Raw genomic sequence first — 19,828 nt, forward strand, 5'->3', positions numbered from 1 at the left:
ATGCACGGCAAGCCATCAACGACGGGGTCACAAGCACTGAGGAGCTGTCTATAACCAGAGACTGTGAGCTGTACAGGGCCCTGAACATGCACTACAATAAAGCAAATGATTTTGAGGTAGGCACTGATCTTTGTTTCTCTATGTGTGTGAGTTGCTCCGAGGTCCAGGCTGCCTTTAAAATAATGTACCTTTTTGATCTGGCCATGACCAGTGGAATCTTGGCATTCCACATCCTTGAATGATGCTAATTAATCTTTTTAGCCCTGGTAGCTGGAGACTTATGCCTCACTAGGATCTGACAACAGATAAAAGTTTTCACTTTTTTTTAGCAAGTTTCTTAGTTTCAACTTTTTTGAAGTTCCCTTTAGGAGGGACAGTAGTAAAAGAAGTCACCTCACAGCTCTTGGAAAGCTCCCTAATTGTGTGATCTCTGCTTTTCTTCACCTGATTTACAGAATTAAAATGCATTTGCTTTGTCCAGCTGCAGGATAAAATGAGTACTCGAAGTAAATGCTTGGTTTTCTGCTGTAACAGGTCTGTGGCTTTGATTAAGATTCCTGTTTACAGGCCAGCCTGGTAGCTCAGCAGACTATTGTTATCATTAACATGCTGACCCTCGGCGATACCACGGGAGAGTGTTTCTCCCTGCTGAGGATGGCAGTTTGCATTGTTCAGGTAGTCAGATGTAATGATGCATTTGAACAGGGTGTGCATGTGGGGGAGGCTTGAGTAATCCCATCTCTTGGTGGGGTGGGAAGTGATGGTGGTACTAATTATGATTTTTTTTTTTTTTTTTGGTCTGCACCATTCACTCAGGGTCAAGTTGCATAATGATCCCCCTCCTGTAACAAAAGTGACATTTTTCAGCATGGAGAGGGTGATTTCCTGCCTAAAATCCTTCTGATGGATTTTTAGCTTAGGGCTTGTTCTCTTAACACATAAGTTCAGATAATGCAAAAAGTCTAAGCAAAGACTTTGTTGTCATTCTTGGTTGTCTCCCCCCACCTTCTGGGCTGGCAGAGTTTTCTGGAAGGATGTTTGTGTGGAAGGGACAAATGAAGCAAGAGGGGGGAAGAGAATGTTCCTCAAAGGTTTTGCCAGTCACGGTGAATGATGCAACATCTAGACTGTTTTTGGTGTGCCATGACACCCCAGGCACTCTCAAGAGCTCTGGTCCTGCTAGGAACTCAAGCAGGCACGAGACAAGAGACTCCCACCCCTGGGATGTAGGTCTGCCCTGATGCCAAGCCACAGTCACTAAACACAGGAACAGAGAAGGAGATATGCCAGGAGAAAAGTGTGACCAGCTTTTCCCTTGTGCTTAGATTTCCTCAAGTTTTTTCTTACTAACATTTGCTGTTTGTAGAACATAGGTTGAAATTTTCCTTGCACTCAAAACTCATACTCTTGATGATTTCAGACACTTATTATTCATTTTCAAAGTGTTTGTGCCAGTGTTAATGTAAGTGGATTACTCCAGTGAAGAATTGTGGGGAGTGTATATGTGTTTTCAAGTAGATAAGAGAACATAAATCTCATATGTTTAGTACTGATAGTGATTGCAGTCTCCTCAGCCAAGGGTCCTGCAGTGGGTTGGAAAAGAGCCCCTTGGTTTGTTTTCCTCCATCATTGAGGGAAAGGGATATTAAAAATGGTGATTGAAAATTCATTCATTTAGTGTCTTCCTTGTGTTATGTACTATAATGAGAATTTTCTAGAGTTCAGGTCTTGGTTTTGCTGAGGACCCAGCAGTTATGAGAACATTAAGCTGTGTGGTGTTTAATGTAGACAATGTAACTTTTCCTGATAAATACCCAGCCCCTCCCCCACAAGCTGGAAAGCAAAAATGACAAGTACTGTAATGTTGAAATTGGATCCAAAAGGATTTAGCAAACTGAGCATTTGCCATATTTAGCATCATCAAAGTTCCTTCCTCTCATACTTTAATGATGCTTTGCTGATCTTCTGATTAGTCTGATACGCTATTTCTCTTAAATCACCTGCACTATCATTCCTGAACCCTTCCGTTTATCTGTTCTTGGGTCACATTCATGCATATACTTCATGCATACAGGTCTAAACCGACTATTAGGAAACAAATTCTAAAGTCAGAATGTGTGTTTGGTCCATTTTAGGCTGCGCCATTGATTTGTTCAAGAATTTGTGATACTGTGTTCCTTTCCCTGGGCATTGCTGCTGACAGCTTGTAGCAAAGTCAAGTACGATGTTAAACAAACCACATGTCCTGTCGTTTTTTAGCTTTGCCATTGTACCTTTGTGGCTGTGAGCCAGAGACAGATCCAAGGCTTCCTCCTGTGCAGTGCAACTTTGCCTGTGTTTTGTGTGTACATGTGTGTAGCCAGTTCCACATTTTTCTCTCTTGCAGTAGGGTTAGCTGGAGAAACATGTGCTGAACTGAACAGAGCAATTAGGGACTGAGTTTTGAAAGGGAAAAAAAAAAAAACATTTTGGGATTTTTTCATGGAAGATGAAGGTGCTTCTCCATTCTAGGGCCATTCCTCCAGGGAGGAAGAAGGTGGGCTGTCCTGGTAAATGGAAGCCACAAATGTCAGTGTCCCAGCTCAAGTTGGTCAGAAAGAGAGGACAGTTTGCTGTGCCACTTAATATCTTTATCATCTGTGGTGTTGCCATAGGCTTTTGAGTGCCAGCTGCAATAATTGAAGACAGGTATTGTTGCTATGTATTAAAGGAAAAAGAAAGAAAAATAAAAATAAATAATTTCGTAACTCTCTTTCAGAATCTGCCTAACAGAGGTCATCAAAGCTCTCAATGGTGACTCTGGCAGGATGATTGAAAACCAGGGGGATACCATGCTTTGAGTTAAAATAGAAATATGGTTGAAAAACATGTGTTGAAACAAAGATTAGTTTAACATGAGTTTAAAATTATAGATAGAGGGTTTTTTTTCAGATTTAGGTAGCAAAATAAACTGTCCTGAGGACAATACCTGAATTTTAGCCTTTCTTTGTCTCCCACTCCTTCTCAATCCTCCTTCCCTGGCAAAATTAGCAGTTACCATCGTTCTCCACATATTAACACCTCTCTGCACAGTGCCCATTCCTTTTCCTAGTGGGCATTTAACGACTCAGCCTTAGTTCTGAAGTGTCAGGGTGTCTTTGTGGTAGCAGCTCCGCACTGTGCCCCCTGCCTGCTCCTCCCGCTTGCCCCTCTCCTCTGTGGGGTGGGTGAACCAAAGCAAGCCCCGCATGCGCCATCGTCCTGAGCTCAGCCTGCCCGCTGCTTCACGGGAACTTGCCCGGTTTTGCAGATGTAGTTATTGAGACGGATCACAATAGTGAGGTGCCTGCCAAGCTGCGTTATTTGCACAAACACACTGTCTGCAGTTTTGGTACAGTGGGGCTCGACGCGAGGATTGCCTCGTTTCACAGCGCTAGTTACGGCACATGTCGTTTCCAAGGGGGAGAAAACCATTTCTAAGGAGTTTGCCCTTCCTTTGGCAGGGGAAAACCATACTAGTGGGAAAAACCTAATTAAGACCAGTTGTACTCTTAGGTCTTAGCAGGATGTTTAACTTAAGGCACTCTCAGTTAGTCCCATAAAAACCAATGGGATGATGTAAAACAAGTCAAATAACACCACCTATAAAATCTAAGTAATAACCCAGTCACGTAAGCGGCCTACAAGCCCTTGAGAGGAAGCAGGCTGCCAACATTTTCAGAAGTGATGATGATTTTAGGTCAGTTTCATTTTGGGATGCTCAATAAGAGTCACTTTGTCAGGAGGTCCTCAACAGTCCGTTCCTTTAAAATGAAGTGTGCCCAGCACTGCATCCAAAAATTAAAGACATCCTAAATTATAAAAAATGCTGGCCACTCATATGCTTATTTTAGGAACTTGTATTCTTCCCCAGTTTCATCTGCAGGATTCATCTTGAACTAAATTGGTGTTTATTGGTGGGAGAATTAAAGTCCTCCATCCTGATTCTCATTTAAACTAAGGCCACTTTTGAGTGGTTTTGCAGCACATAGGCACAGTAAAGTACAGTTTATAACCACCCTAATACTCTGGAGCAGTGCAAAGTGCCCCCAAGAGAAGTGAAAATCAAGTCTGTAACCTGCTAACTTGCATCCTGAAGGTTGCTCTTTCCATGCAAACTGTCCTGCTGTGGCAGTCTCCACGCTTCTGGTGGTACCAGCAGTGAGCACAGCCCAACGGGACAGTTGTTTGTTTCAGTATTCCACTCCTCACATTTCTCCCTCAGCTGTATACTTGCTCCTTCAAGGGCTTTATTGTTGTAGTGTTTCAACATCGTTCTCAGCATTCTTAAAGACAGAGTCGGAAGGCTGCTGTCTGCTGATCTGCACAAGGGGAGTAAAGCTGCTCTGGCAGTTTTGAGAATAACAATTGTAACTGTCCTGTGTTCTCTGAAGGAAAACTGAAACATAGGTGGCCAGATGGTATTTCTTTTTCACTTAAAAATCTTGGTTTCAGGAAACTTAATTGATGCCCTCTGGCCTTTTTCCTTTTCTTTTTTTTTTTTTTCCCCCCCTCTAATTTTGAAGAGGCTCCCTTGTGAAACAGCAGAGCTTTCCTTGGAACTGCACAGGACATGAACCTGGTTTTTAATCAAGTAACAAAATCCATGGCTTTCAATAGAAGGTCCGTGCGTTGCATGTATCAATTAATGCTTATTAATCAGTTTTTGCAGTTAGTTGAACTGCAGACCGTAGTTGGAAGCTATTAGGGGGAGAGTTGCGAGAGGAATACTATTGCAGCACTACACCCAGGTCTGCTGTTTGTGTCCTTTGGAATCAAGGTGTTTGTATAATGAAGTTGGCATGTTGATATATGATCTATTTTTTAATGTCATTACAATTTTAGTTCCCTCTGCCTTTTTGTCATTGGGTTGCATTTAAGCACAGCAAGCCCAACTTTAAACTTCCTTACTCAACAGCTTTATTAGTTATAACGTACCGTGACCTTTCTCAACATTCTTAAAGAAAAAGATACAGTGTAATGTCACTTTACTTTGCTTATTGTTCTTTGTTGTGGTGAACAAAGCATTTTCTACAGTGGCTATAGCACATAATTATACAGCTTTCAATAGCGGTGTCTTGGCACATATCAAAGTTCAGAAGAGCCTTTAGAAAAAAAAAGATGTTTTGTGGCAGCCTAGGGAGGGTCTCATCTTTCCTTCAGAAAATAGTTCAAGGCTCTTCTGTCAAGCTTCCCTACTTAGAGCTTTTTCTCCTCCTGCTTCATAAAGTTTAAAGGGGATTCAGTGGAGTTCTATGATCTATTTCCTTTGAAAGATTGTTCCTTTGCACAGAGAAGTCCTTTGACTTCAAGAGTTCACAGATTCATGTCTTTAGGTATCATATGTCTGACCTTATCAGTTACTCTATTTAATGTAGGAGAAAAAGTCTCAACTCTTTGTGTTTGTCTGTTTTGCCTCTGTGAAATGATTTGGTGAAAAGACCATCCTTTTTAACACACCACTGAGAGGCCGTTTCTGACTGTAACCTACCCTGTGGTTCTCCTAAAAAAAAAAAAAAAATTGTCCTTGTGTTTTGTGTATGGATGATTTCACAGTGAGAATAGAATTATACAAGGACAGACACACATAAAAAAAATCTTTTGCTCTTTTTTCCTAAATGATCTATTGGCTATTTTGGTGGCTGCTACTCTGGTTCCCCAACAGGCACAACCATTTAACAAACACAGAGATAGCGGCTGGAGTGCTGGGCCAGCAGTAGGTTTTCCCTTGCTTCGACCTACCCCAAAGGCCTTCATAATTAATTGTCCTTCAGAGATGAGGAAAGTTCAGAGACAGTGTGTGTAGCGATGTCTATTGTCTGACATTCAGTTCTCCTTCCCTCAGCTCTTTTTCTTCATTCCACAAAGGGTTATCAATAGGAGCAGGGAGCAAGCTCTCTTCTAACAGCTGCTGGTGGTGGCTGTAGCTTTCTGTGGAAGGTATCATTGTGTTCAGCCATCTATGGATTAAATGGCTGGAAAAGTTCTAACAACCCTTTCAAACGGGTGTGTTTATTTCATCTAGATTACACAGACCTATTTAGCTAATTAAAAACTTTCTCAGAACCCCTTCTCTCCTATTCAAGGGAAGGAAAAAAATTAAAACACCGCTGTACTTATGAAGAATGGCTGCAATGAAACTTCATTAAATAAATGAAAAATTCGATCTGTCAGCTTTGATCCAAACGCACTCAAATAAGCATAGGCTTGTTTGTTGAGTTGTTCTGTGGTTTTGGTTAGTGGTTTTGTTTTATTTTTCTTAGAGGGAAACAAGGTGCAAAGTAGAAAAAGCATAAAAGAAAACATTGATATAAGCTGAAAAAGAAACAAACACTCACTGAATTTAAAAAACTGCCACAGTTCGTACTGTCTCTGCTCCTAACATCAAAGTGCAAAGACACTGGAGTTTGCTAAAGAGATTATTAATATTGTCGTGCCTTCTGTGATTAATTTAGAATCCACTGTGGCATAATTATTAAACTTCATATACAACAGAACAAAATTATATACATGCTTCCTTGTTTTCCCTGATGATATGCTAAACAAAGATATGGTGGGGTTAGTAGATAGGCAAGAAGTACAGTCAAATTAGAGCTGTTTATTAACAATTGCTATGTTACTGCTCCAATTAATTGGGCGAAGCCAAAAAGGACAAATACAATCATTCTTCCACTGAACAGTTTAACTAGCAAATTAGGGGGGGGTTAAATTTTTTTTTCCTCAAAAAAAAATAAATTAAAAAAAAACCCCAAACCATACCAAACCAAACCAAACCAAAAAGCAACCTCCACTATGGACCTTCACCTGCATTCTTCACAAATACATCACTTTGCAATGGGAAGAAATAATCATATAAAACATTTTCTGGGCTCCGTCTCACTTCCTGACTGTTAAGAAGGACTGAACAACAATCAAGATCAATTATTGTACTGATTAAGTTATTATGTCTGGCATTTTGAAACAGGTTTTCTGTATTTAAGAAGAAATTACATACAAAGTAGATGCAGCTAATATAGTAATGCAAAAAAAGATCATAAAAAATTAAAGTTATTCTTATGAATCTTTCATTAGAAGCAATGAAAAGGGACATTGGTGGAGCCAAGTGCTTTGTTCTTCTGAGCTCCTCTTGTAGGTCCAGATCCTGCAAACAATTACGTACTTGAATGTTCCTTCTGCAAGAGTCCTGTTGGCACCTTCAGCCTGTCTCCTGCTCTTTCACAGTTTGCCCACTTCAGCCTGTGGATTACTAGCAGAATTGTTCATCAAACTGAAGTTCCCTTTAAAAATTGACAAATTTCTGTAAAAAAAAAAATACCACAAAATCACACAGCTGTATGGAGGCAAATGCTCGCTTTTATGCAGGAAGAGCTGTTGTGAAATGATTTAAGGCTACTCAGAGCTTTTCAGTTTACTCCCCACCACAAATAACATGTTAAGTAGTAAATTACCCTGTTTTATTACTGATCAATAAAATAGTAGTCTTGTCTTTTAGTACAGAAAAATATTTCAGTGGGTTTTTTTCTGGTTTAGTTCAGGGATAGTTGTAAACCAGAAGGCAAAATCCTCACTGCTCTCCCTGCAAAAAAAACAACAAAAAAAAAAAAAAAAAAAAAAAAAAACCAAATCAAATCACATACTCATTTGTTTCTAACTTTGCTTTGAGAGAATCCTAGGATTGTTCCAGCTGAGTGGTGTTGGGTTTCTGTTCCTGTGTGCGTGTGTGCATGTAGTGATGATGTGCTGTGGGGTTTTTTAGGGGTATTTGCTTTTTTTATTTTATTTCTTTAACAATTATTTACCTGTATTCATCTTTATTGCCCCCTCCTCTTCTCAAGCAAAACAAAAAAAAAAAATTCCCCTTCACCCCCCCCTGAAAAAAAAGGAAAAAGAAAAGGAACCAACAAAAACAAAACAAAACTTGGCAAACTCATCTGACTCCTAGTGCCATTTCATTTTGCATTCAACAAGGGGTACTGGGAATTGAAACGTCAACTGGAGATTGAGAAAAGCACCAATTTATAGTGTGTTAGCCTTGCACAATTCAAGATTTCTTTTGCTAGCTGCACACATTATACCCAACATCTCGCCACTCTCTTGTGGCAGTTGTGAGGAATGGCTATTCCTTCCCGTGTGTGCACTACAGGCCTCTAAAGACCCTTATTTATTCTCTCCCATGTCACCTTGTGTACAGTCTGGTCTGTGACACTGATGGTGATTATGTCATTATTTTGCTCTGGGGGCTTTGGCACATCTGCAGAGCTGATGCACATCTTCTTTGTTACGCTGGCATACGTCCCATATCGCAAATGCTTCATTAGCCTTACTGCCTGCCTCCTTGCCAGACAAGAATACCCAAATCCAAGCTTCTTTTTCCTCTGGTCTTTTGTGTCTGTGATGAGCCTTTATTCATCTTCCTAGTTCTTCCCTGTTTTCTATTTTTCTGTGTAAAATCGATTTCCAGATGTCCGTCGTTCTCCAAAATCCCATCGTGGATGAGGAGTGAGAAGCAAGGTGAATTTTAACCCATGTCATCCCTCACTTGCTTAGAGTCTTATCCCTTACAAAGTGAAATTATTTTTCTTTCATTCTTTATCTAGCAGGAATTCGTTAGGCAATTTTAAAACCTGTTTGTTTTTTTTTTTAAAAAAAAAAAAGAAAAGGGAAAATAAATCCATGATAACTCTTACCATTTTACAAATCCTAGCTGTGGTAATGGGTAACATGCAAGTTGCACATGTTTTTCCTGGACTTTCTTCATTTCTCTCAGACAACATAGCTAAATTTCTCACTCAGAACTTTTGGAGCAGCAGCACTGGCTAGTGAAGGTGGAGGGTATTCATGAGACCTGATCAGCTGAAATTTCTTGTATCCTGTTTTAATGTGTCACATTAGAAGGTCATAGAACATTTTGTACTGTGAAAATTGAGGAAAATGTTTGATCTTCTAAACTTTATCCAAGCTGTTCTATATAAATGTCATACCAGAGAGATGTGAAATAGTAGTTTATCTTACTAGTTTGGTAAGATTTTTCCCTCTGTTTCCCACCCAACCCATGCTTTTTCTTCATGGCACTGAATTCTGGGCTGGATTCTTAGTGTCTGGTGTAAATCAGCTCCAGCAATCATTTCAGCTAATTAATATATGCCAGCTGAAGAGCTGTCTTTTGTTGTGTTACTATACAGTCAAATGTGTGAATATATTTTAAATGTTAATTGGTAAAAAGTTTCATTTAATTTTTTTAAACTAAACATTAAATGCAGCACTGTATTTGGAGTCACAGAGCCATCATGTTCATGGATGTCGGGTGGAGGTGGGGGGGTGTTGTTTTTATTTTTGTGAGGCACGCTTGCCAAAAGAGGAGGTCCCAGCCGATCCTGTCTCACAGTGCAGGGTCAGGGCTGTGTGACTGACTTTAACAGAAGTCTTACAGATAGGATTGCCCATCCTATAGGACTTTGAATAGGTCACCTTCACGCAGAACACTGTTTCCTTGATATATTCAATGTGTTTTAAAATGGACGAGGGTCGAGCTCTCATGATGTCAATGAGCAAACTGTCAAAATACTTTGGAAACCGTGGGAGAGGTTTAGCAGCGCTGTGACCTGTGCTGGTTTCTGGGCCAGCTTTCTGGGGTCCTGCCCTTTCTCAGAGCAGATATCCCTGGCCTGAGAGAGCACTGGCAGTGCAGGTCTGCTAGCGGGCAGACCTTGCAGCATTGGTGAGGAGTGCAATAGGGACGCTGTTTTCAAGCATACCTAAATCTGTAAGGGCAACTATTGAGGCAGTGAGGAAGTGGCAGCAGGATACTGCAAGCATCCATGAGGACACTGTGTCCTTCACTTGTGTGAGACAAAGCAAACCTGGGAGCAGAAGGAGACGCAGTTTGTAGCAGTTGTAACATTAATAGCACAAAAGTGAAGAAATGCCATTCAATCCAAGCGGGAGGCAGTCTTCGGAGCACTGGATCCCTTGCTTACACATAGCCCATCGCCTGCAGCACTGGAGTATAGCTGAATTTTGTGTGCAGAGAGAATCCTCCTGATAGGTAAGTGTGGGTGGGTGACAGATAGAAGGACAGCCAGAAGGGTTGGCTGAAGGTAATCAGTGTTTTGGAGATGATTTCTCCCTTTAGATCTGGAAGGGGCAAGGTTCAGCTTTCTTATCTGCAGAGGGGGAAGGTACACGGGCGGGCTCTGACTCGTTTTGTGTGCCCTCTGTGGGGGGGCTGTTTCAAGGCTCCGGTGGAAATGTGCTGTCAGAAGAAGCCCTGTCCAGGTGGTCCAGAGAGCTCAAAGAGGTGGCCTTGAACTTGTTTCTCTAGTTAGTGGAGAGGCTTTGTAGAGAGCGGCAAACCAGGGTGGCATGATCTCTGTTGCTAAGCAGACAGACTGCTGCAGTTGGGACTTAGGCACAGTCCCATGGATTGAACTGTGGCAGAGACGTATAAATGCATTTAAAGCAGTTAGCCTGCAGCTTCAGAAAGTTTTTAGGGGAGAGAAGGGAAAATAAACATTGCAAATGAAAGGTCTCTAAGTGCCAAATATCAGTGTTTGGCGGGGTGGGGAGAGCAGGAGCTGGAGCAGCTTATCTCTTACAATTGCAGAGAGGACTGGCTCCATCAGATGAGGCCCAGCCTCGAGGTTATCTAATCCAGCCCTGTCTGCAGTCGCAGCATTTCCTTCCGCAAGGGATAAAGGGGAGTCAAATGAGAGGGAGCTCAGTCCATTAGGATGTAAGACTTTGTCTTCTGGCCTCACAGGCTTGTGACCCTCACCAGGCCCTAGCAGGTCCTGCACTGGAGCTTGTAACAGGGTGCTTGTAGCCCACTCTAGCCAGGCTACAGGACGGCATGGCTCAGGATGGCATAGATGGAGCAGTTTATCCCATCATGATGGGCTCTGGATGCTCATAAAAGCATGGTTGCACTGGGAGGAGATTGTTCAGAATTGTTCAGTGGGAGTCTAAGCTGGTGGAAACAGATTTATTTGCAACACGCCTCTCCCATAACCATGCAAAATTTCCTTCCCCTGCCCATACCCTCTGCTGCTGGAAAGAGGAAAGGAGGTACCCTCTGCCAGAGGGCATGCTTGCCACCTTCATGACACCCCCAAAAGGACCCTGGTGACAGCCTGCTTCCCTGCCAGACTGATTAAACACCACCTGCTTCCCATCCTTCTCCCCTAACTCCCTCCTCACTCCCCCAGCCCAGCCCATGCAAACCGAGGAGGGGGAAGGCACAGTGGGAGCTTTTCAGGGCCAGACACAGAGGACAAAGGTGATTGCAATGCAGAGAGATGGGCAGAGTATGCAAGAGCAAGCAACACCAATTATAGATGTTACTGTACTGTTGCAACATATGTATATATATATATATATATAAGATTTATTCTAGATGCATAATCATTTTAATTATCACTTCTACTATAGCGTTAGTGGTTCACTTATGGACCCAGATTCTACTGAACATTAAAAAAAAAACCACCCCTTGCAAATCACAAGTTCTGTGAGCCACTTTACCTCTATATCCACAGTCTAACCAGCAGTTTCTGCATGCCTGGATCTTTCACACTTGGAAATACACTACGAAAGTAGAGGACTTGCTGCTGGTGCAAGACATAACCTGCTCATCTCAGTCCAGGCTGTGCCTTCTGGTCCTTCTGAATAACACATCAGGTTCCCAGCTGACTGATGTGTCCAGGAGGATATGCAATAACCTCTCTGCTGAGCCAGAATTGGGTGGTCATCCCTGTACTCACTTTTCTGGACAGGTTTTTTGTGGGCGCCTGTATGTGGTACCTGTCAGAATTTGGCAGCAGGGTACATAATATGCTGCTTGGCATTGTAGGCAGCCTCCTGTAGCAGATTGCATTTCACCACAATGGACTGAGTTAAAGTTAGACTATTCTTGTGTATGAGAGTTGTATTTCTCCTTCAGTTTTTGTATGAGACAGCTTCTGGGGTGTGACAGTAACCCCTCCAGTGGCTCTTTCTTACATTTCCCAACACACAATAAATGCCCATCTAGCATAAGCTGTAGGAGTCTTAGTGATTTTTCCATTCTGTGGCACTGCCACTGGCAATGCAGCAAGTTAAGGGCAATCAGAGTTTCCATTAGAAGCCTCTATATCTCTTGCAGTTCTAACTCATCAGTATGGCAGAAGAGGAAATTTAATAATCTTCCCAGTAAAACTCTGTTGATGATTTTGAGGACGGAGAAGGGGAGAACTGAATCTGAAGGTGTAAAAAGTAAACAAATTTGAAATGTTAAGTCCTTGTTATTTTGTCTTATCCCGCTCTACTCCCGAGTCTTACCGAGTTTTGTGTTTGGAAACCATCGCGTTAAAGCCGTGGTGTTTGCATGCCAGGGTAGCTCTGTTTCCGTGATGGAGTGGCTCATCCCCTGCGCCGTGGGTGCAGCAGTTCTGGGACAGGGATCCCACAGGGCTGTGCGTGGGGCAGGACGGGGAGATGGGAAGAGGGGTCCCACCAGGGAGCACCCCGGGAGGCAGCAGGGGTACGAGAGAGCTGCAGCAGCGCTGTTTGTGCTCAGCCACCAGCGGCGCTCGGTGCTCCAGCCGCGCGGGGAGCCTGCCGAGTACTTCCCAGTCTTTATTTGTGGAAAAGCTTAATTGAAATGCAAGTGATTAAATCTAATGTATCATGCAGTATCCATTTTCACTGCACTACCACTTTCACTTCCCCGATATTATCAGGCATCTCAGCAGCCCCACTGTCAGGTTTTTTTCCTTGTAAGAGCCATGCCCATTCTCTCTCCTCTTTGTGAGCTTGGCGGAGGAGATAACAATAAGCCAGTAGTAGATTACTAGTGCCCCAAACTCTCCTCATGGGATAGGGGAATCTCAGCTTTATTTTAAACAAACATTTTTAAAATACATCCTCAAATAATTTTCCAGCTTTTTTAAAAGAGTAAAAGAAACTACACTGCAACAGCAAATGCAATAAGCAACCTCTGTTGTTGGCCTAATTTTTCTATTTTAAACCAGACTTGGACAAATGTTTTTCCCTTCCCGATATTAGTGCTGTCCCAAAAGAGTGGCCTTCTCTTTGTGTGGCGCAGTGGGAGAACAGGCTTTCCTAAACAGCAACCCAGTTTCTTGTCCATTTTTTTCCTCTTTCCAAAAATTCTATTTATTAATAAATTTGTACAACAGGAGTTGTGAGAGGAAACTTGAAGGCAAAAAATGAAGATCATGGTGGCACCACATAGCTACTGCTGTAGCCAGGGGAATTGGGACACACGTAGAGGTGGGCAAAACAACACCCTGCATTCTAGGAAGGTTCTGGTTGGGAGAAGAGTGTGTTTACTAGAGCATCCAATAGTTGAGGTATTTTTCATTTGTGTTTTTAAAATAAAAGCATCCTTTCCAACTATTTCCCTCTCCTCATAAGTGATAATGGAAGAGGCATTAGCCTTTCCATTGCCTGAGCCAGCCTGTTTTTTTTCTAAGAGGTGTCCAGGATGTTCAGCCAATTGAGTGATCTAATTAGCTGAAAATTGTTAATTTCCTTTACCTTATAAAGCACCTAACACAGAAACTGTTAAATAATGTTAAGTGTCAGACTTAAACTGAGAACATTGGGCCATATGCTGCTGTGGCTCTCACGCCAAAAAGTGTAGCAACTTACTCCAAAACCTGCCTCCAATTCCTGTGTAGAAGCCAAAGCCTCCTGCTTGATATGCTGCCACACCAACTCGCAGGGCTAAGATGGTCCCACACAGCAGCTCACTGCACTCGGGGAGCAGGGAATATGTGTGAGGGGAGGGGACAGTCTGTATGAGTGTGGCAGGAGCCAGGACACCAGTGAGGTGTTGCAGACGCTGCCCTTGCAAGCCGGGGAAAGCCGACGGTGGGGCAATGCTGCTCAGGGCAGCGTTAGCCTGGAAAAGGCACCAGATGTGTGCCTGCAGCTCCCGATTGCACAAGTCCCTGCTCTGCAGAGGACCAGGTGGATAGGTGAGTTGCCTGGAAGCTCCTTCTTAAAGCAGCAGGGACTCTGGATTGGTGGAGTGCACGCCAGGGAGGGGCTGGTCTGAGCGAAACCAGTCCCTCTGAGCCCTCAGAGAAGTGGGTCCAGAGACAGTGAGATGTCTTACTGCTAGGGAGGGATGCAAAAGGGTTTGTCCTTGATATGTTTCCTACAGGACACAGACTGTGGGTGCGAGAATGTGCATTTAGGTGCCAACTTTCCTCCAAAGCCTGCAGGCTTAAATCTTTCTCCTGTGAGAAGAGGCTCAGGGTTATGTGTTCGTGCCACAAGTGGAGTTTCTCAATCATCTCCTTTAAGAAGGTTTCTTTCTGCCCCCAAAGCTCACCTTACCCTGACTTTGGGAGTGAGGGGTGCCTGTGCCAATCTAGTTTGTGCTTTGTATGAGGTTTTCTTGGCAGAAGTATTTCTCCCAAATCTCTTCTGCCGTCGCCGTACCTGTTGGTGTGGATCGCTGTGCGCACACACTAAAGCTGTCTGATCTGGAGTTACCCATGGTAAGACTGCTTCCCAGTACTGGACTCATCATCCTGGAGAGGTTCTGCAGCAGCTGTCTAATAGGTGCTGTTTATGCCTTAGCCTTGGGCTCCCTACAGAGCTCTTCTGTATAGCTACTGTCCAGATCATCCAGCAAGAAGAGTGATCTGGCCTCGCCCCTCTCATCCCCTCCAACCTGTTTACTCCCATCGCCACGACCTTGTGCTCTGCAATGCGAGCAGCTTTCACCAGCTGAAGACCTCTGATCCAAAGTCCATGAGAGATTTTGGCTTTCCTGTTTGGCAAGGTGACTTGTTGCCCGCCAGGTCAACATGAATAAAGACTTCTAAAGTCCTTAATGTCCTGCAATTGGAAAAATTGAAAAAAACACCTTGAGCTGTCTATGCTGCATTCCTTTATTTTTGCTCATAGTTAGGATGAGAAAAATCCAAACTCACATGCACCAAGAATTCTACTTTATATAAAATTTGAAAGTAAAATCAATCCTGGTCCAATCTTATCATTTTTAAAGTATGTTTATCCAGCTTTGTAGTAGGAACAAGCAGACTGTTTGAAGGCCACATAGTTTTCAAACCTTGGTTGCAACACGTTACCCCATTTTGAAACCGTCTTTATCTAGCCGAGAAAACTAAAATCTGTTTGACAAAGTAGCACTCCAGCCAGTTTATCTTGCAATATGGCTTTAGCTCACAGAGCCTATTGATTTCCTTAAATTAATGTTTACAGAATGCTACTGAATTTCACTCAACGGGACATTGTTCTTTTGAAGCTTTGTAAAATATGATACAGAGTGTTACTGCCATTTGTTCCTTTGCTAAGACTGATGAAACATTTATTTTTTTAAAGCGCAGCCTTGAACTATAGCTGTTTCCTACAAGTGTGTTTACTCTTGGAACATTAGTAATACAACACACTATCAGACTCCAGCACAATACCACAGGCAAAGTCTGTAGGTACGCTCTGGCCAGCCTAATCGTAGAAATGGAGCTGAAGTTTAACACAGATTAGACATCATATGAGAAAAGGTTTCAAGCTTAGCCCAGCTGTCCCTGTCTGAAGGATCTTCAGATGTGTGTGCTACAGCCAAGCAGTTGTCTGACGCTGTTACAATATTAGAACGATTGCGTTGGTCTTGGTACTTCTAAGCATGGGACCCCGGACTGAAAATTACTGTGTGATCCTTTCCCTTTGTCCCCCCAGACAAGGTGAATGGCGTTATGGTCGCCTTGCTCCTGCCTTAGAGGCTTCTGATCCAGTCTCTGAGGACTGCTTTCAAATCTCCTTCAAGAGGCATTTGCATTACTTATGTCCACCCAAACCTAGTGGTTTTCTAAGATGAGGTTGCAGTTACTTACTGCAGAAAGTTTGTAAGAAATCACAGCCACCAATGGCTTGGCAATTTTTCTACCTCTTTCTGCACACATCGTTCCAATAAATCTTCACTCTTTGCATATGGGCCTAAACTGGGCACTGTAAGGGTATGTATTTTATCCCACAGGCATTAGAGGGAACAGCTCACTTGGAATATGAGTAGGAAAAATGTGCTCCTGAGGATAATGTGTCCCCCAGCCCAGCACAACCAGAGGTGGACCATCCATAGGCAACGTAAACTCTCTGTTGAAACCAGTGGGGTGGTGAAAATTTACGCTGCTGAGAAGCTGACCCTTGGTAGCCTCCCACATGTGCTTAAGGAGAGGGCCTTAAACTCCCCAGTTATTGCATGCAATATTAATGTGCCAGCTGTCAAGAGAGACACATATAAGTCATTTGAGCACCTAAGATGTGGGCATCTTGCTTTGTAAGACTGTCTGGGAGCAGATGACTTTTCTTTCTATCGTGGAAGTTCTGTGTAACCAAGTCCCAACTCCCTGCAGAGGGGAAAGGAAAGCCAGCTCTGACTTCTTGCCTCTTTATCTAGTAATCTCTGTGTGGCCTTCCTAAAGCATGTGAGTTTATCCATTTAAGTCCACTCTGTCTGCAGTACAAGCCCCCAGCTTGTGCTACTGCTGTCAGGAGATATGTCTCTCCTTGATCAATATTTACTTAACAAACAGCAGGGATAGGAGAGTTTGTTTAGAGGAATCATGTGTGCACAAGGGTGAATGAATGCTCGGTAAAGTACTTCACCTGTTTGTCTCCTTTCCTAGGGTATCTTTTCTGCTCCAGACCTCATGCTGGGGCTTGCTACCATTGCCCCTGTGAACATGCTCAAAGCCATCCTGCCTTAGGACAGTTTAGCAATCAGCAGCAGAAAATGAACTTCTGAGTAAATATTTTATTCCCTGTTCTGGGAAAGTTGGAGGGAGAAGTTTGGGAAAATTGTAAAATTATTTCTATGGTTAAAAAAATACTTGATACTCAAGTAAAAATAAACTAGTTTCTCAGACTTGCACTTATTCAAGAAAATATTTCAAAGATGTTTTAAGCATTTTGTTGGGACAAAATATTTCAAAATTGCTGCTGACAAAAATCTGAAATCTTGTAAAGAAAAAAAAATTATGTGCAGGTAAAATTGGAAGGAAAGAAGTACATTTATTATTTTTAAAGAATAACTTTAGAAATGTCTGTTATTCATTTATCCAACTAAAACAGTTGTTTCTGATGCCTGAGGTCATTGCATGCAATTAGCTTTGAGGCATCTGAGTCTAGTTTGAGGGGGGGTGTATTTTATTTTGTGAATCAGAGTTGTAAAAGCCATCTGAAATATTCATGCAGAATTGTCTGAGAAGCAGTTTCTGTTTTATTTACTGCACAGTAGAACAGCCACAGTGGATTAGCTCTACAATACCCGTAACAAAAGCACAACAGCTGATGCATGTGATGTTAGGAGGTGACAAAACAGTTAAAGTATGCTGCTGGCTACAGGCAAGCAGTCAGCAGATGCAGACAAAAGGGTTTGTGACAAGAATAACTCTCTCTCCAAGGCGAGCAGTCAAGAGTATCCAAAATACCAATACCCTTTTCTCCTTGACATTGTCTTCTTACAGTCAGCATTTTATTGCCCTTTTATAGTAAAAAAACAAAACACAATTCTCTGGAATATCGGTTTTAACTTGACTTTCACAATTCCGTGATCTTTACATCTGTATTGCTTTTCCTATCATCTAGATTTACCACTTGAGCAAGAATTTTTGAAAGTTTAAAAGATTAACTGTAGAGAAGCCCACCCTTAATAGGATTAACAACATGAAATACACATATAAATCTTGGAGCAGATTGGTGATTTGTTCTGTCATTTGGTTTTGGTTGTTTTCCCCTTTTCTATTAAGAGAGAATTTAAGCATCTTATTTTGCTAATGAAGAAATAATGCTTGTGTAGAAATTAAAGGTTTGCTCGACAATGGGAGAGATTTAAGAGCTGGAAAAGAACTGTGAATGAGCTGATGTTTATTTCAGAAGTGTGAAAAATCAGCTTATATATCTTCAGGAAAAGAAAAAGAGAGAGAGAGGGAGAGACTGTCTTCTTTCTAACCTTTGTAATTCCCCTTCTATTCTCTGTGACATTCATTCAGCTGCCAAGCATGTTTGGCAAGGCTTGAGCCAGCGAGCGCACTTCCAGTGACCGCTAACCTTGGTATGTCCTGACACTTATGATGAGTATCTGCAGGACACAGAAGGCAGGCAGGCTGCTATGTCAGGCTTTTATTATGTACTGCAGAGGCTGGGGACAGTCAGTTTAATAAAACAAATCATCCTTGAAGGTAAAGCAACTGGGAAGAGGAGGAGGGCTCGGGAAGGGGAGGAGATGAGAGGAACAGGAGGAAAGGGAGAAAAAGTCTTTGCCGCACAACTCAAAAAAAAAAATTAACTAATAAAAATAGAAGATACAAGACAACCTAATAATGAGAAAAACAGTGCAGGGTCACTGATTGACCACCAATTTAAGACACACACAGCTACTTTTAGTGTGCCCTCCTTCACGACAATGATTTTTAAGGTTCATCAGAAAGAGAAGCTTAATTCTCTATTGGCTTAAAATCAGAGTTGCTTCACTGATTTTCCTCAGGCAATGCTGACTTAGTCCTGCTGAGGATCTGCCCTCACCTTCTCAATCCCCAGTTCCTTTTGGGTAACACTTTCCTTGAAAAAAGTTCAACAAGTATTTATAAAGCTTTCTTCAACTGTGTGTGCTTCTGTGTGAGAGAAGAGTTAGTTAGGTCTGACTTGACTGCAACTTTTGAGCCATTGGAACTATACTTTTGCTCCCATAGAAGTAGTGTGTGCTGAGTATTTTTAACAAAGCACTCCCCCACAGTGCAAAGCCAAATGCTTCGGCATGATAGTTGCACATGCAAACCCAAGAGTGAATAGTTCAGGTTTGTTGTTCAAGCCAAGGAAAATGCCAGTAGTTAAAACAGCACAAATGGACAAGAGCAGATGAGAGCTTTAATTCCCTCCCAGTTTTCATAGACAAAAGGGACGTGCTAACATGGCTAAGGCTTAAGAAAGGGGCACCATGGAGGTTGTTGGACTGTGTTAGAAAGTACAGGACTGATGTGTACCAGGTGTAAATTAGTGTAACTGTACTGAGGCTGGCAGAGCCCTGCTGATTTACACTGGCCCCAAGTCTGGCCTGTGACTTTTTCCCTTGGCAGTGAAGTTACATTGACAAAGCATGCTGCAAAGTGTGATTTCTTTCTAAATTGGGCTGATGTGGAGGCCTCAGCCTGAGACCCACCTAGACTCCCCCAACCAGACCTCATTGTCTTTCCTCCTGGTGAATGCACAGTGTGATTCTTTGATTGACTGCTGCCACCTGATGCTAAGAAAATGCCCTGAGTTCATACTAGGGATTGTTGGTTCTATTAAAAGCAATGTAGATAGAGTTTATTTGTCACTGAAGCATTTTATGCAGATGTTCCTACTTCAGAGATGTTCAGTCAGTTAGGTGTAAAGATGCGCTGAATAGGTCGCCATCACTTAGGGTCAGGGAAATGCCACCCCCAGACACAAAATTAGCATGGCTGACTGATTAATTGCCCACTGAAAAATATAACTACCCATGCATTTAAATATTTATTTTCAGGCTCTGGACTTCACTAGTGTTCTCTTTTATAAAAAAAAAAAAACCAAACCCAAACAATAGAAAAAAACTGCAGATACTCTTTCTAGAAAGGAAAAGTGTTGGCTGAATTACCATCCTGTGGGATTAATCACAATGGAATTCACATTACTACATGCAAAGTGTGTAATCCAGTCTGACATGAAAAATTGCTAATAACATCCCAAAAGGAAAGAACTATGAATGGTTTTAATGCCTTAGGAGTAGGGGCAATCTTTAGGAACTCAGCTTTACAAGGTGAAG

General features: G+C 42.3%; 1 protein-coding gene across 6 annotated transcripts in view; it reads left to right on the top strand.

The window, feature by feature from the left end:
* Nucleotides 1-19,828, top strand: part of PROX1 (prospero homeobox 1) — a 45,840-nt gene that overhangs the window by 22,141 nt on the left and 3,871 nt on the right. For all 6 annotated transcript variants that reach the window (XM_086878646.1, XM_086878650.1, XM_086878648.1 and 3 more), the window contains one exon: nt 1-116. This exon is cut by the window's left edge and continues 79 nt beyond it. In XM_086878646.1, coding sequence (XP_086734772.1) covers nt 1-116 — 116 coding nt within the window. The remainder of the gene's footprint in view (nt 117-19,828) is intronic.

The sequence above is a fragment of the Cyanistes caeruleus genome, chromosome 2 (assembly GCF_971803275.1).
Source record: "Cyanistes caeruleus chromosome 2, bCyaCae1.hap1.1, whole genome shotgun sequence".
NCBI lineage: Eukaryota > Metazoa > Chordata > Aves > Passeriformes > Paridae > Cyanistes > Cyanistes caeruleus.